The sequence below is a fragment of the Chelonoidis abingdonii genome, chromosome 1 (genome assembly GCF_003597395.2).
Source record: "Chelonoidis abingdonii isolate Lonesome George chromosome 1, CheloAbing_2.0, whole genome shotgun sequence".
In the NCBI taxonomy this organism is placed as follows: Eukaryota; Metazoa; Chordata; order Testudines; family Testudinidae; genus Chelonoidis; species Chelonoidis abingdonii.
This window is the reverse complement of record NC_133769.1, coordinates 127057075-127070686: the sequence shown is the minus strand read 5'-3', so window position 1 is coordinate 127070686 and position 13612 is coordinate 127057075. Positions and strand designations below refer to the sequence as shown.

The following is a 13612-nucleotide window of genomic DNA, read 5'->3' as shown; positions in this document are numbered from 1 at the left end:
AGTTTCCTTTCACTTGCTCCCTCTTAAGTAATGAACATCCTTCATTTAAAAAATTGTTCAAGGAAAATTGTAAGTCGTTATTCTCAGCCCAACAGTCGAAGTTCACAAGATAAAACATTCTTTGCCACGAATAAACTGAGAGATGCATTTTATTAACGTTATTTGAATTTCTGAATCTGGTATTGTGGGCAGTCGTTTTACATGTGCAACTTGAAGAAACAAGGCAGCATGGGACAGGGCGACAGAAGTCCAATAAACTAAATGCTGCACAGGGACAAAGGTTCCACTTATGATGATTTAAATACAGTAAATGGAGCAGAAGGTGGAAAATTCTTGTTAAGTAACAAGTGAGAGGACAAAGAAAAGGGAGAGAAGTGCGCTAACCAATCCTTCTTATCTAATGTTGAGAACTCTAACTGAAGGGCAGAGCATTTCATTACATCTGAGGCAGCACAGAATGTCAAAGCATGGTACATAACTGCTTTCAAGAAAATACACTCCACCAGCAATGAGGGAGTGAGTGAGTGGAACACCATATAGGATTATTTTTTTCTTTTCATTTAACCAACCTTTAGCTGGTGAGAATGGTTGAGAAACAAGAGGATCAGAGCAAAGTTCCAGTGGAAATTGTAGCTGCTCTTCATTGTCTGTAGAGGCTTCAACAAAGAAGAAATACACATACATTAAACAGATGTTTAACCAGAAACCCCAAATCTTGCCAATATAAATAAGCACTATAGATTTAATTTAGTAAGGACTGACTAGAACACATTTATTCAACATAAATACATAGTGATGGACTTTGAATACAGATAAACAATTAGATGTTTGCTAATAAATACAGCTGCAAAACTACTTGGACAGAATCTGAATTCCACTCAACAGGGCTTGACTTAAATAGGAATATTTTAGGAAAATCAACCCAAGTACTTTAGGTCTGCCTTAACTGAGTTAATTGTATCCAATAGTAGTTTTCTTTTATATTTTATCTAATTAAAAATTCCTATTGATATCTCGTTCTTCTATCTATTTCAGGGGTTGGCAACCTTTCAGAAGTGGTGTGCTGAGTCTTCATTTATTCACTCTAATTGAAGGTTTTGCGTGCCAGTAATACCTTCTAAAAATGTTAAAATTTTCTCTAAGTCTATAACATATAACTAAACTATTGTTGCATGTAATGTAAATAAGGTTTTCAAAATGCTTAAGAAGCTTCATTTAAAATTAAATTAAAATGCAGAGCCTCCCCAGACCAGTGGCTAGGACTCGGGCAGTGTGAGTGCCACTGAAAATCAACTCGTGTGCCGCCTTTGGCACACCTGCCATAGGTTGCCTACCCCTGATCTATTTAGTGCTAGTGAAAGAAGATGGATAGGCCTGAACACTTACATTCACTATCCACACAAGATTAATAACATAGAGGCAGAAGAAAGCCCCCTCAACCCGTCAGTTAATGATCTGAATGCTTTCAAACATAGCTTCAAAGGGCCATTTCCAGAGGTGAGAAAAGAATTCAAACCTCCAAGCTCAGTCCATTTTTGCAGAGAGGATACCAATTGTGACCTGAACTTAACACTTCAGTGCCAGGAACCATACTGAAATTATCAGTTTAATTCACATAGGCTATTGAACTGATCTATCTTCAGTTACTACTGAACTGATCTAGATTTAAACCAGTACACTTGAGGTCCATTGCTCTGTAGCCCATTATCAACCTCCATCATTAATATTTTAAATAAAGTCTACCTAAATTTCTTTACAACATGCATTCTTCTTCACTTTAGCATGCATGCTCCTTAAGCAAGGTCATACATAAATTGCGTAAATCTTCTCTACTCCCTTCAGAATGTTTTTACACGTCACAGAGTTCCAAAAAAGTCAGTTAGCCTAGTTTTCTAAGCATTGTGAATAATGAATTTCCTAAAATCTTGTGAAAATATTTTGCAGTTTATAAGAATAAGCACAAGAATTCCATGATAAACACGTCCTTTTTTCCAAAGCACAGTGGCAGCAGGAAAATGCATGAGTAGACCACTCATTCTTTAGAATTCATTAAAAAGTTTGTTTACAAAACTGGAGCATGGAATAAGGCTAAGAATTTCGTTCATATAGTTGCAGGTCTGTTGACTAGAGAGTTCTCCAGTGAAGAAGTGTGTGGCTGAATTGATAAACTAAAAATGGTATCATCCACTACACAGTAAACATCTTTCCTATATAAATGATTATCAAGAATTGATAATTTCACCTCCCTCAAAATGCTTACCCCTTTGCAATGTTTTTTCTACAGGGACTCTACTGGTTTGTAAAGCTTGATGTTTGTCAAATGTTATTGCAACCGCTGTGACTGTGACCTGCAATCAAAAGATACAGTACATATTGTTACTATAAAATCTCTCTTGTACAATCTTCCAAAAGCTTTGCCAAAATTAACATTCTGCTATGGGGAAAATTTACATCATGCACATTATTGGAAGTAGAAATAAGATGTTTATTTTTTATCAGCACTTACATTTTTATTAACTATATTCAAGGTGCTGTCTTGTGAGCAGAGATACTTATGAAATGCCATAACCCATTAATGGCAATGTTTAAGACCCTTAATCATGGCAATTAGAAGCTAACAAAATGGGAGTCATTGCTAGACTGAAGAAACACAGCAGATACTATATGAAACAACCTTCCATGGCAGGGATGATCTAAGAGCTGATATTGGCTAGGATCTGCTGTCCAAAGATCCACCTAACATGTCTGAGCCAAGTTAAAAAAAAAAAAAAAGTGTCAACAAAACCAAAATATAATTAGGACTTTGTATTTTCATCAATTCTTTGCCTTTTGCCAGAGGATTGCAAAGCATCTTATAAATATGAGTTAAGTCTCACTGTACTTTGTGAGGTAGGTAAGGAATATAAAGGAATTTTTTCCCTGGCCACAGAAATGAAGTCACTCTCATTGAAAACAGAGGAGCTGCTTAGTAGCTTACGCCAACAAAATACACCATGTATTAAAAGTGAAGAAATATACTGCATCCTCTTGAAAATGCAAGAAAAAATTAGGTAGCCAAAACAAAGTTACCAAATTTAGAATTTGTAAAGGATGATGGATTAAGCAGCCATATTTGTATTGTATGTGCCACAGAGCACCTTTAAAGGCAAGTAGTCAGGACCATCTATTCCATATTTCGTTGGAAAGATGGCATTCCGTCAGCACAACCTGCTGTTTCATATAAGTAAGGCATTTGTTTCATATAGTAAGACATTTGATACGATCTCGCATGATAGTGTTATCAATAAACTAGGCAAATACAACTTAGATGGGGCTACTATAAGGTGGGTGCATAACTGGCTGGATAACCATACTCAGAGAGTAGTTATTAATAGTTCCCAATCCTGCTGGAAAGGTATAACAAGTGGAGTTCCGCAGGGATCTGTTTTGGCACCGGCTCTGTTCAATCATCTTCCTCATGACTTAGTTGCATAGAAAGTACCGTATTAAGTTTCGACTTACCAAACTGGGGGGGATTGCAACTGCTTTGGAGACAGGTCAAATTCAAATAGCTGACAATTGGAGAAAAGGTCTGAAGTAAACCGGATGAAGTCAATAAAGCAAATGCAAGGTGGCCCCTTAGGAAGGAACAATCTGTTTACAATACAGAAAGGGAAGAGACTGTTACGAAGGAGTACGGCAGAAAGGATCTAGGGGTTAGTAGACCACAAGCTAAATGAAGTCAACAGTGTGAGGCTCGTTGCAAACAAAACAACATGATTCTCGGATGCATTAACAGGGTGTTTGTGCGCACGACATTGAGAATTCTTTCTACCGCTCTACTCTGCGCTGGTTAGGCCTCAACTGGAGTATTGTGTCCAGTTCTGGGCACCGCATTTCAAGAAAGATGTGGAGAAACTGGAGAGGGTCCAGAGAAGAGCAACAAGAATGATTAAAGGTCTAGAGAACATGACCTATGAAGGATGGCTGAAAGAACTGGGTTTGTTTAGTTTGGAAAAGAGAAGATGGAGAGGGGACATGATAGCAGTTTTCAGGTATCTAAATGGGTGTCATGAGGAGGGAGAAAACCTGTTCATCTTAGCCTCTAAGGATAGAACAAGAAGAAACGGGCTTAAACTGCACCAAGGGAGGTTTAAGTTGGACATTAGGAAAAAGTTTGTAACTGTCAGGGTGGTTAAACACTGGAACAAAACTGCCTAAGGAGGTTGTAGAATCTCCATCTCTGGAGATATTGAAGAGTAGGTTAGATAAATGTCTATCAGGGATGATCTAGACAGTATTTGGTCCTGCCATGAGGGCAGGGGAGTGGACTTGATGACCTCTCGAGGTCCCTTCCAGCCTAGAATCTATGAATCTATGAATAATCAGAGGGAGAGTATGAACAGTTGAATCAACAACACATTTTGTGGCACATAGTTCTTCCTTTAAGCTACTTCAGAACACTAGTGACTCAATCTAATCAAGTTTATTTTGCAAGATATAATGTAATCAGAATACAAAGTGGCATTAATTAACAAATGAACAAAATTAGTTACCTGAATTACTTCATCCTCTGGAAGAGCCACTGTAAAATTTACGTGGCAAAGGCAGCAGGGAATCATAGATCGCAGCTTGAAATATAGACTCTGTTGAATACAATACATTATTTGTGTTATTCTAAAAAAATGTTAATTCTATATCGGGTTTATTCTGGAAAGTCTGGATTTCTTTTTTGCAGTAAAAATAATTACCCTATTATTTTCTCTTATTTGAGACTCAATTAGTGATTTCATTTGAGGTTTAAAGGTTTATGGTTTGTTGTCTGCTCTGTGCAATAGCTTAATACTGTTATTTTTATAACATGCTAAGTCAAAGATTTTATTCTCATTTGATGTGTCTCAGGAGCTATTAACATCATATCCAGCATTTTAAATATTTGTAGAGCTGCTCAGGAACTAACTACGGATGCAACCTAAAACAAGTCTATAATTTTGAAAGGCAAGTCTAAAGAAAATACGAAGTGTTGTTTGCAATGTAACCTACATTCCATGTTACCACTATTTAAATAAATACATACATCTGGAAACTAGAACTCTTACCTTAAGCAGATTCTCACAGAGATCATTAAAGTTCTTGTTAAGCGTTTGATTTGTCAGGTTAATGTTGCTTAACCTGGATACTCTTACAGAAGTGAACATCTGAAACAGAAACATAAAAGTTTATTTTTTTATCTTCTTCAATTTTAAATCTATATGTTGCAACAGTGGGAACAAAGCAATTGATTAAAGACATTAATTAGCATTAGAGGTCACGGTGAACGAGAAAGGAAGAGGAAGAAACAAAAATGACAGCCTATAATCAGATACTGGAGGAACGTTCTTGTCCTTTATGAAATTTTACAAACAAAAGAAAACTTTATAAAGAACTGTATATCAATATATAAAATAATTAGTGACAAAGTAGTGCTGTGGAAAAAAGGGAATGCTGTATTTTTTTATTTGCCTCACATGTAAGAGTGTGTGTGTATATATGTGTGTATATATATAGAGAGGTAGAGAGAGAGAGATAATCTAGCATTAATATTTTGTTAGAGCATGTGAGAGAGACAAAGTGTGTCTCTCAAAAAAAATACAACCTTAAAACAAACAAACAAAAAGCTTAGGTATTAAACCTCATCTGGGACTTTGAAAGCCAGCCCCGGTTCTTACCATATCACTCAACAGCAAACCAGGTTCTGGGGGGCAAATCATACCCATAGTTATACCCATGCCACCCCTTTACCTTGAAAGGAATTGCCCAGGTATAACTACGTGGATCTTCTAAAAACTATTCTGTTGACTATGCACAACACAGCTCACACTTTTTTGGCTGAACTGATGCTGCAATGCAATGGGAGTATAAAGCAATAAACACATATTTTTGTCACAACTCAGTTATATCAGTTTAAACAAAAGGAATGACTACGTTGAGTAAGGGGGTATCATTTTTAATTCATTTTTCAGAGTACAACTACTCTAAAATCTATTGCAATGTCAACAGTATACTTGTATACAAGTTTGGTTTTAAAGGGTCTTTTTGTTTTTAAAAGCCACTTTACCTGTATATCAGAAGTCCAGTTATTTATGCCAGGCATAATTTCTGTGTTACAACTGTAAAAACCTGTTAAAGAAAATATTCACAGAATTATATAATATGCTGTGCACGAAGTAGTGCACAGTTTGGCAAAAATTAAATTAACTTTCCACAGTACTTTTTTCAAATGTTGCTATGCATAAATTTAAAAACAAACATACAGCAGCACTACAGGAATATACCAGCATTCTAAACATAAGGTATTTCATAATATAGAACAAAGATTAAATATATTTTCTGCAAAAACCTATATAGCAGCAAAAATGTGAAGCATTAATAAATAAATATTCTTAAAAGTATAAAGCCTCATTACTATAATGTGTATATTAATCTTTTTTCATTTGACAAAAAATGCCTCACAAAGCAAGACAGTCAGACCCAGAAGAGTAACCCTAAAGGGATATTGCACGGCAAGTCAGGATAAAGTGTTATAAAGTTTTCTTTTCACCATTTGTTTTTTAGAGTGTAAATACTTGTAATAAAAAATAAAGTAAGCACTGCACACTTTGTATTCTGTGTTGTAATTTAAATCACTATATTTAAAAAATATAGAAAAACATCCAAAAATATTTAATAAATTTCAATTGGTATTCTATTGTTTAAGAGCGTGATTAAAACTGCAATTAAGCATGATTAATTTTTTTTAGTTAACTGCATGAGTTAACTGTGATTAATCAACAGCCCTAATTATTTAGGAGATTCAGAATCTGTCTTGTGAAATGTAATAATCACTGGGATAATCTGTTTATCATCTTGCATAACATACACAGAATCCTCAATTATAACAAATGAATAGTTCTGGAAATGCTTGATTTTTTTTTCCACACCAGGATTCTTTTTCATAAATGTTGTCATTGTTTGACTGTTATATAAATATGATCACAATATGGTATATTTAATAAAAAATTTTGTGGCTTTCAAATAAAACTCTGTATTTCATGAAAGCTATACTGAAAAGAAATTTAGAACAAGTCCTGCAACTGCATGTCAAAGTTCATACATGAGTGGATACTATGGATATCATGAATGTAAGCAAGCTGGAAGGCATGATAAAAGAAGTCTATGTGTAACAAGATGAAGATGACATTTCACATTTATGAAGAATAATTGCCATTATTTTCTACAAGGATATTCTTGAAAGCTAAAAGGTGAGTATGTTGTAACTAGCTGTGTTTGCTATTAAAATGAAGTTTTTAATGTAGTTGGGGCCCTGAGTACTGAAGTTCCAAGAGGAGCAATGTACTCTTGGTTCCTGGATCCTACAGTAAGGAAATTGGTCTTAAAGAATTCTATTTTAAATATATATTTCTGTATCAACTATATCATTATTACACATGAAGAAAGAAAATTTGAACTAATGGAGATTGGTATAACAAAGAAGAAAAAAGAAAACCAATCTGAATTTTGAAAAACAAATAAGTACTGTTTCAAACAATATAAGGAAAATACAAGTTCTTGGAAAAGAGACATTGAAACCAGAAAAACAAACAGATTGTTTACAAGTGAGAATAAAAAAGTAGGAATGATTTTTTCCAAAGAAGAAACGATCACAATCTTGTAGTAGATAGCACATTATGCAATATATACATTATTAAAACAACAACAATGTTGCTAAATAATAGACATATAGACCACTAACATCTCATATGAAGTTCTATCATCAATTCTGCTGTTGTTGGCATCCTTTCGTATGTGAGAGAATTGCAAACTGTGATGCAGATCAGTGGTCTCCAATCTTTTTACACACAAGATCATTTTTTTTAACTGAAGTGCAACCCAGGACCTCTCTCACCCCTTCCCTGAAGCCACGCCCACTCCATCCCCCCCACCCTCTGTTGCTTGCTCTCTCCCACCCTCATTCACTTTCACTGAGCTGGGGCAGGGGGCTGGACTCTGTGCTGGGGCCAAGGGGTGTGGAGTGGGCTCCAGGCTGAGCCTGGGGTAGGGGGGTTGGGGTGAAGGAGGCGGTGAAGAGTACAGGCTCTGGGAGGGAGTTTGGGTGCAGGAGGGGGCTCCAGGCTGGGGTGGAGTGTTGGGGATCAGGAGGGGGTATGGGGTGCTGGCTCTGGGAGGGGGCTCAGGGCTGAGGCTTGGGTTGCAGGAGGGAGTATGGGTGTTGGCTCTGAGGGGCCTCAAGGCTGGGATGCGGGCTTCCACCGGGTGGCACTTACCTCGGGCAGTGGTGCAGTGGGGCTAAGGCAGGCTTCCTGCCTGCCCTGGCCCCCCACTGCTCCCGGAAGCGGCCAACTTGCCCCTGTGGGAGGGGCACGTGGCTCTGCACGCTGCTCCTGCCTGCAAGCACCAACTCTGCAGATCCCATTGGCCATAGTTCCCTGTTCTCGGCCAATGGGAGCTGCTGGGACAGTGCTTGCAGGCAGGAGCAGCGAGCAGAGATACCTGTCCCTGTCCCCGTCCTCTGCCCTCAGGGACGTGCTGGCCACTTTCGGGAGCGGCACATGGCCATGGCAGGCAGGGAGCCTCTGCCTTAGCCCCTACCAGACTTTTAGCAGATGGAGATTGCAGTCAAAAGGCAGAGGCTCCAGGATTGATCAGTCAATTGCAATCTACCAGTTGGTGAACACCGATGTAGATGGTTTCCAATGTCTCCTATGACTGAACAGTCCAATCCAAGATTTGCATGATCTTTAGCAGTTATTGCAAGTGTATGTATCTTGGTTGGGAGCGGCTTGCTTCCTATGGGCTCTTTTCTCTTCAAGCTGTAGGAGCCAGCTCCTGTCATGGACTTTGATACTCTGATGAAGACGACGGCACCACTTGTTACCATCACTTGCCAAGATTTCCCAGAATCAAATCCAAATTCCTTCATATCTCACTTGCATGTGTCTTTATAGCGAAGCTTTGGGTGTCCTGTTATTCTTGTTCCCTCTGATAGCTCTCTGTATAGCATGTCACTGGGAATGCGTTCATCTTCAAACCTACTCAGATGGCCCAGCCAGTGCAGTTGTCTTTGCATGAGCAAGGCTGTGACACTTGGTAATTTTGCCCTTCGAAGAACCTCTGTGTTGGTGAATTTATCCTGCCATTTGGTGTTGAGCATGAGGCGTAAACAACATAAGTGGAAACTAATTAATCTTTTCTCCTGATGAGCATAAGTTATCCTGTTTTTTCACCACACATGAGAGTGCTGAGGATGCAAGCTTGGTACACTAGCATTTTGGTCTTGATAGTAAGTTTTGAATTGCTCCATGCTCTTTCAGCCTGCTAAAGGTGGTGGCAGCCTTTCCAGTGCAAACATTTAGTTCTTCATCCAGTGAGAGGCTGGTGGTCACTGTAGAACCTACATAGCTGAACCTTTGGACTACTTCTAGCTGGCTTGCATTTAAGGTAACTGAATGATCTTGTGGAGCCCCCTGTTTAAATACAAATGTTTTCTTGTTGCTGATGGTGAGAGCAAGTGCCTGACAGGTACTTGAAAGGCAGTCCATGAGCTCTTGTAGTAGATCTTCATTGTGGGCTATGAGGGCACCAGCAGCAGCAAATAGAAATTCCCTGATTAGCACCTTTTTTACTTTGGTCGTTGACTTAAGTCAGGACTGGTTGAAAGAGTTTCACTCCATCTTTCAGTCCTTAAACACACAGTTCAAGAGTACCGAGAAGTTGTTTTCAAAGAATGTAGCGGCAAGAACACATCCTTGCTTCGCTCTGCTCTTCATCTCAAAACAGTCTGAAGTTGACCCATGAAACTGGACAGTTGCTCTCATGTTGTCGTGGAATCAACGTATAAGACTTAGCAAGCTTGATGGGCACCCCATCTTTTCTAGTATAGCAAATAGACCTGCTCTGCTGACTGTGTTGAATGCTTTGGTTAGATCCACAAAGGCGATGTACAATGGCCAGTTTTGCTCTGCACTCTTCTTGGAGTTGACAGAGAGAAAATATCATGTCTAAAGTTAAACTTCCAGCCCTAAATCCACACCGTGATTCAGGGTAGAAGTGATTCGACGGCTGTTCTAAGCACACTAAGATGACTTCTGCAAAAGCTTTTCCTGCTACACTTAGTAGTGAGATATCCCTGTAGTTGTTGCAGTCACCCTTTTCGCCTTAATTTTTATATAAAGTGATGATGTTTGCGTCATGCATCTCTTGTCGTATTTCACCCTCTTTCCAGCACTTAAGTAGTACCTGATGAAGATATGGTAATAGGCTGTCTTTCCAGCACTTGAGGATTTCCGCTAGGATGCCATCTTTTCCAGGAGCCTTGCCACTTGATAGGAAATCAATGGCCTCGTTTAGCTCTTCTACAGTGGGCTCCACATCTAGCTCTATCAGGTCAGAACTGAAAACCTTGTACCGCTGTGACCATCAGCAGCACAACCTATACTAGTCAACACTAAGTGCTGGGTGGCGGTTAATTAATCCAGAAACCTCAGGAAGCACCAATGGCTTTGGGTTGATGAGTACCTGAGGAGGGTAGTCGAACCCTTGATGGAGGAAATGCCATCAAAAGGCGGATAAGCAAACTCAGTGTTTTTGCCAATGACATCCACACAGGACAGACTGGGCCCTTCAGCTGTGGCTGACAACCAATCTTAGAGTGGAGCCCTGAAAGGCAGGCAGATGGAAGATCTCTGCACTGGCAACTCCTGCAGCATAGCTGGTTCCAAATGTATTGACTCCAGTCCTTCCTTTGGCCCAAACCAGTGAAGTCAAGAGGGGGATGCTGACACATGGGCAAAGCAGCCCCTCCACATCAACTGCCCAGGCTATTGCAGCAACATCATTTGGAGAGGACACTCCATCCTTGCTGGCAATATGGACACAACACGGAAGGCGGCAGTTTTGGGTTATAAGCTCTCACTTGATTGGCATAGAGGAGGGTGCCATGGATCACCTTCAACGGTGGGAGGAATCAATTCTGCTACACTGTCAATAATTCATTTTGTAGCATCTACCGAATTTTGAAAATCTAATACTCTTGTTCAGTGCTAAACTCTGATGTTTACAGATTCACAAGGACTTTAGCAAGTATAGAAGAAATTAGTACCCCCCCCTCCCCCAGTTTGCTATTATTTATTACACTGCTGCTTTCTAGACAAAATAAGCACAGTGGATTTGGATGAAAAACTTGATGTTGTGGATGAAATAATTAAGAAACCCATATCTTCTTGAACTCTCTCTCATCAACAGATATAAACAGTTTGGAAAGCTCCAGTGGAAGGCAGAGGTAGATTTTCATATGGAGAGCAGCATGGAAATGAATGCTGCCACATTGAAAGAAAAAATATAAAAGTTGTTGTTTGACAACACATGAGATCTAACACGTAATACTGTTCAGTTTAAACAACATTCCTGGAATAAAGCATAGTATCTAATGGACAGCTCATATTATATGGCTAAAGTCACTGCAGCAATATATTGACTCAATACTTCTACTTTCAGTGAACCCTCTACCTACATTTCCGCCATCCAGAATATAACAATCTACAAATACTGAATTACTAGTGCAAAAGACACAAGAATTTTGAAACTTTTCACTCTACAAGGAAATGACTACTATGTTGAATTTCCAGTTATGATACAAAAAGATGATCAGCACACAACAGTGTATTGGAAAGCAATCTTCCTTGCCTCAGGTTACAATCAGCACATTCTCAAGAGAGACAAAGCATTTGTCCTCTGTGAGATCTGACCCACAATATTGCATTTCAAGGAATTTTTTTTTCCAATTCTGACCTTGAATGAAATAAAACAATTCTCTATTATCCAGCATGTTGTGAAAATGACTGCCAGAAGTTGATACAACTATTAATTTTAACCACATACCATGAGAATTTTGTTTACTCTACCTGGAGGTGGTGGAACATCCGTCAGTAAAGAATGTACATCTTCCATTGCATCTGTATCATCAATCTGAAACAAACAACACACATTGGTAGTGTCAGTAAGACAAAAATACTACAACAAGGTTGTTACTAGATATAAAAGTTGAGTTTATTTAGATACCTAAATAAACGACTAATTTGGGAATTGTTGGGTACTTAGCACTTCTGAAAATCAGTTAAAGGGCTTTAGCCCAAACTTAGATACCTGGTTTTGAAAAACCATGCCAAAGTTTTTCAATTTCACATTTACTTCTGAAAAAGACAAGCCGGATCAATAAAGAGACAAACTGAACAAAATACAAAACAACTAATCAGGATTTTTAAAAAATAAAAAACTATTCCATTTCTTCAAGTTTTAGTATAATTATCATTTGACCACCACTTTCAAGTTTAAAATTCAAGAATTTTTGATTTAGCACTTTTAGGGAAACAAAACAATTTGTTTTGACACTTCTCACTGTACTTCAAAGTATTTAATTCATTTAAATATATGCTCATTAAAAAGCGATTTAACTTTAGAATAAACAAGTACACTTCAAATATTAAGTTATAACATGCAACTCTTCACCTGACAGAGCACTCCAGGTTCTTCTGTTTTCTGAAGGCCATTTAGTCTGATAAAAGTTTAGACACAAAGAATTCTAGCTTCTCAGACACAGAAAAAGACAATATAATAGGAGCCTCAAAGAATAAATTGTATTAATAATCACAAAAATAATGTAATATTCGGGATACAACACTGAATGCTGAGGTGCTAGCATACAAAATATTTTAAGGCTCCTATCACTGATGATGGCCTGTCTTTTATGTAGCGGAAAAAGAATCGCCCATTTGCTTTTTACTAGCCTCTAGGTACTGCTTGACAAAGATGACCAAGAGGAGGATCTCTTTTAGGATGTGGTTCATATGCAGAAAGTAGATGTGCTCAAGAACAGTAGGAGAGAGGAACAGAGGTGTGCTTCAAATTTCAATTAAGAGTTTCTATTGATACAAAAATTAATGAGCTGCTCTACAACTCAGGACACTTTGGAAATAATTAAGAGGTCTTTTATCTATTTCCCATATATTTTTCAAGATGAAAGGCAGGAGCATCATAGACACGGATATTACCTCCAAGACAAAAGCATCCTTTTTCCCATGTGAAAGGTCTAGTTCCATAACTTCATCAGAACTTTCTGACTGAGATCTTAGCAGCCTGGAACGCTGTCTTGGTTCTGGAAAGGGAGACCCTATGATTTCCTCTGGTATCTCCTGAAAACAGTATTACAATAAAATTCATATATGTACTCCATGTCTTAAAACTATTTTGAAATTTTAACACCTTGCCATCACATAGTTCTAAGACCCAAAACATTCTGAACATCATTCTACTTAGAAGTAATATTGCAGACAATATAAATCATATTTTCTGTTTTTAATTCCATCCTGCACTCTTATTTTAGAATTTTCTTTATCACTACTAGGGATATATGCATACAGGATTTATTTCCCTCATTTCAGTCATTTGTGCTACTTATACCACAGACAGGATTATTGCTTCTGGAAAGGAGTAAGAATTAGCTCCACAGCAGCCAGTTGTGGTAACTTAAAGAGAGCTATATATACAAAAATTCTGTTTTTATACAATGTCCCTTGATAATGACAAACAGTGAAATAAA

At 38.1% G+C, this 13612-nt stretch overlaps 1 protein-coding gene across 26 annotated transcripts in view; it reads right to left on the bottom strand.

Moving 5' to 3' along the window:
• The window catches only part of C2CD5 (C2 calcium dependent domain containing 5), a 124301-nt gene that overhangs the window by 19681 nt on the left and 91008 nt on the right, over positions 1-13612 (bottom strand). For all 26 annotated transcript variants that reach the window (XM_032798347.2, XM_032798350.2, XM_075069900.1 and 23 more), the window contains 7 exons: positions 13065-13205; positions 11919-11982; positions 6077-6138; positions 5079-5177; positions 4536-4625; positions 2261-2348; positions 570-656 (listed from right to left, as the gene is read on the bottom strand). In XM_032798347.2, coding sequence (XP_032654238.1) covers positions 570-656; positions 2261-2348; positions 4536-4625; positions 5079-5177; positions 6077-6138; positions 11919-11982; positions 13065-13205 — 631 coding nt within the window. The remainder of the gene's footprint in view (positions 1-569; positions 657-2260; positions 2349-4535; positions 4626-5078; positions 5178-6076; positions 6139-11918; positions 11983-13064; positions 13206-13612) is intronic.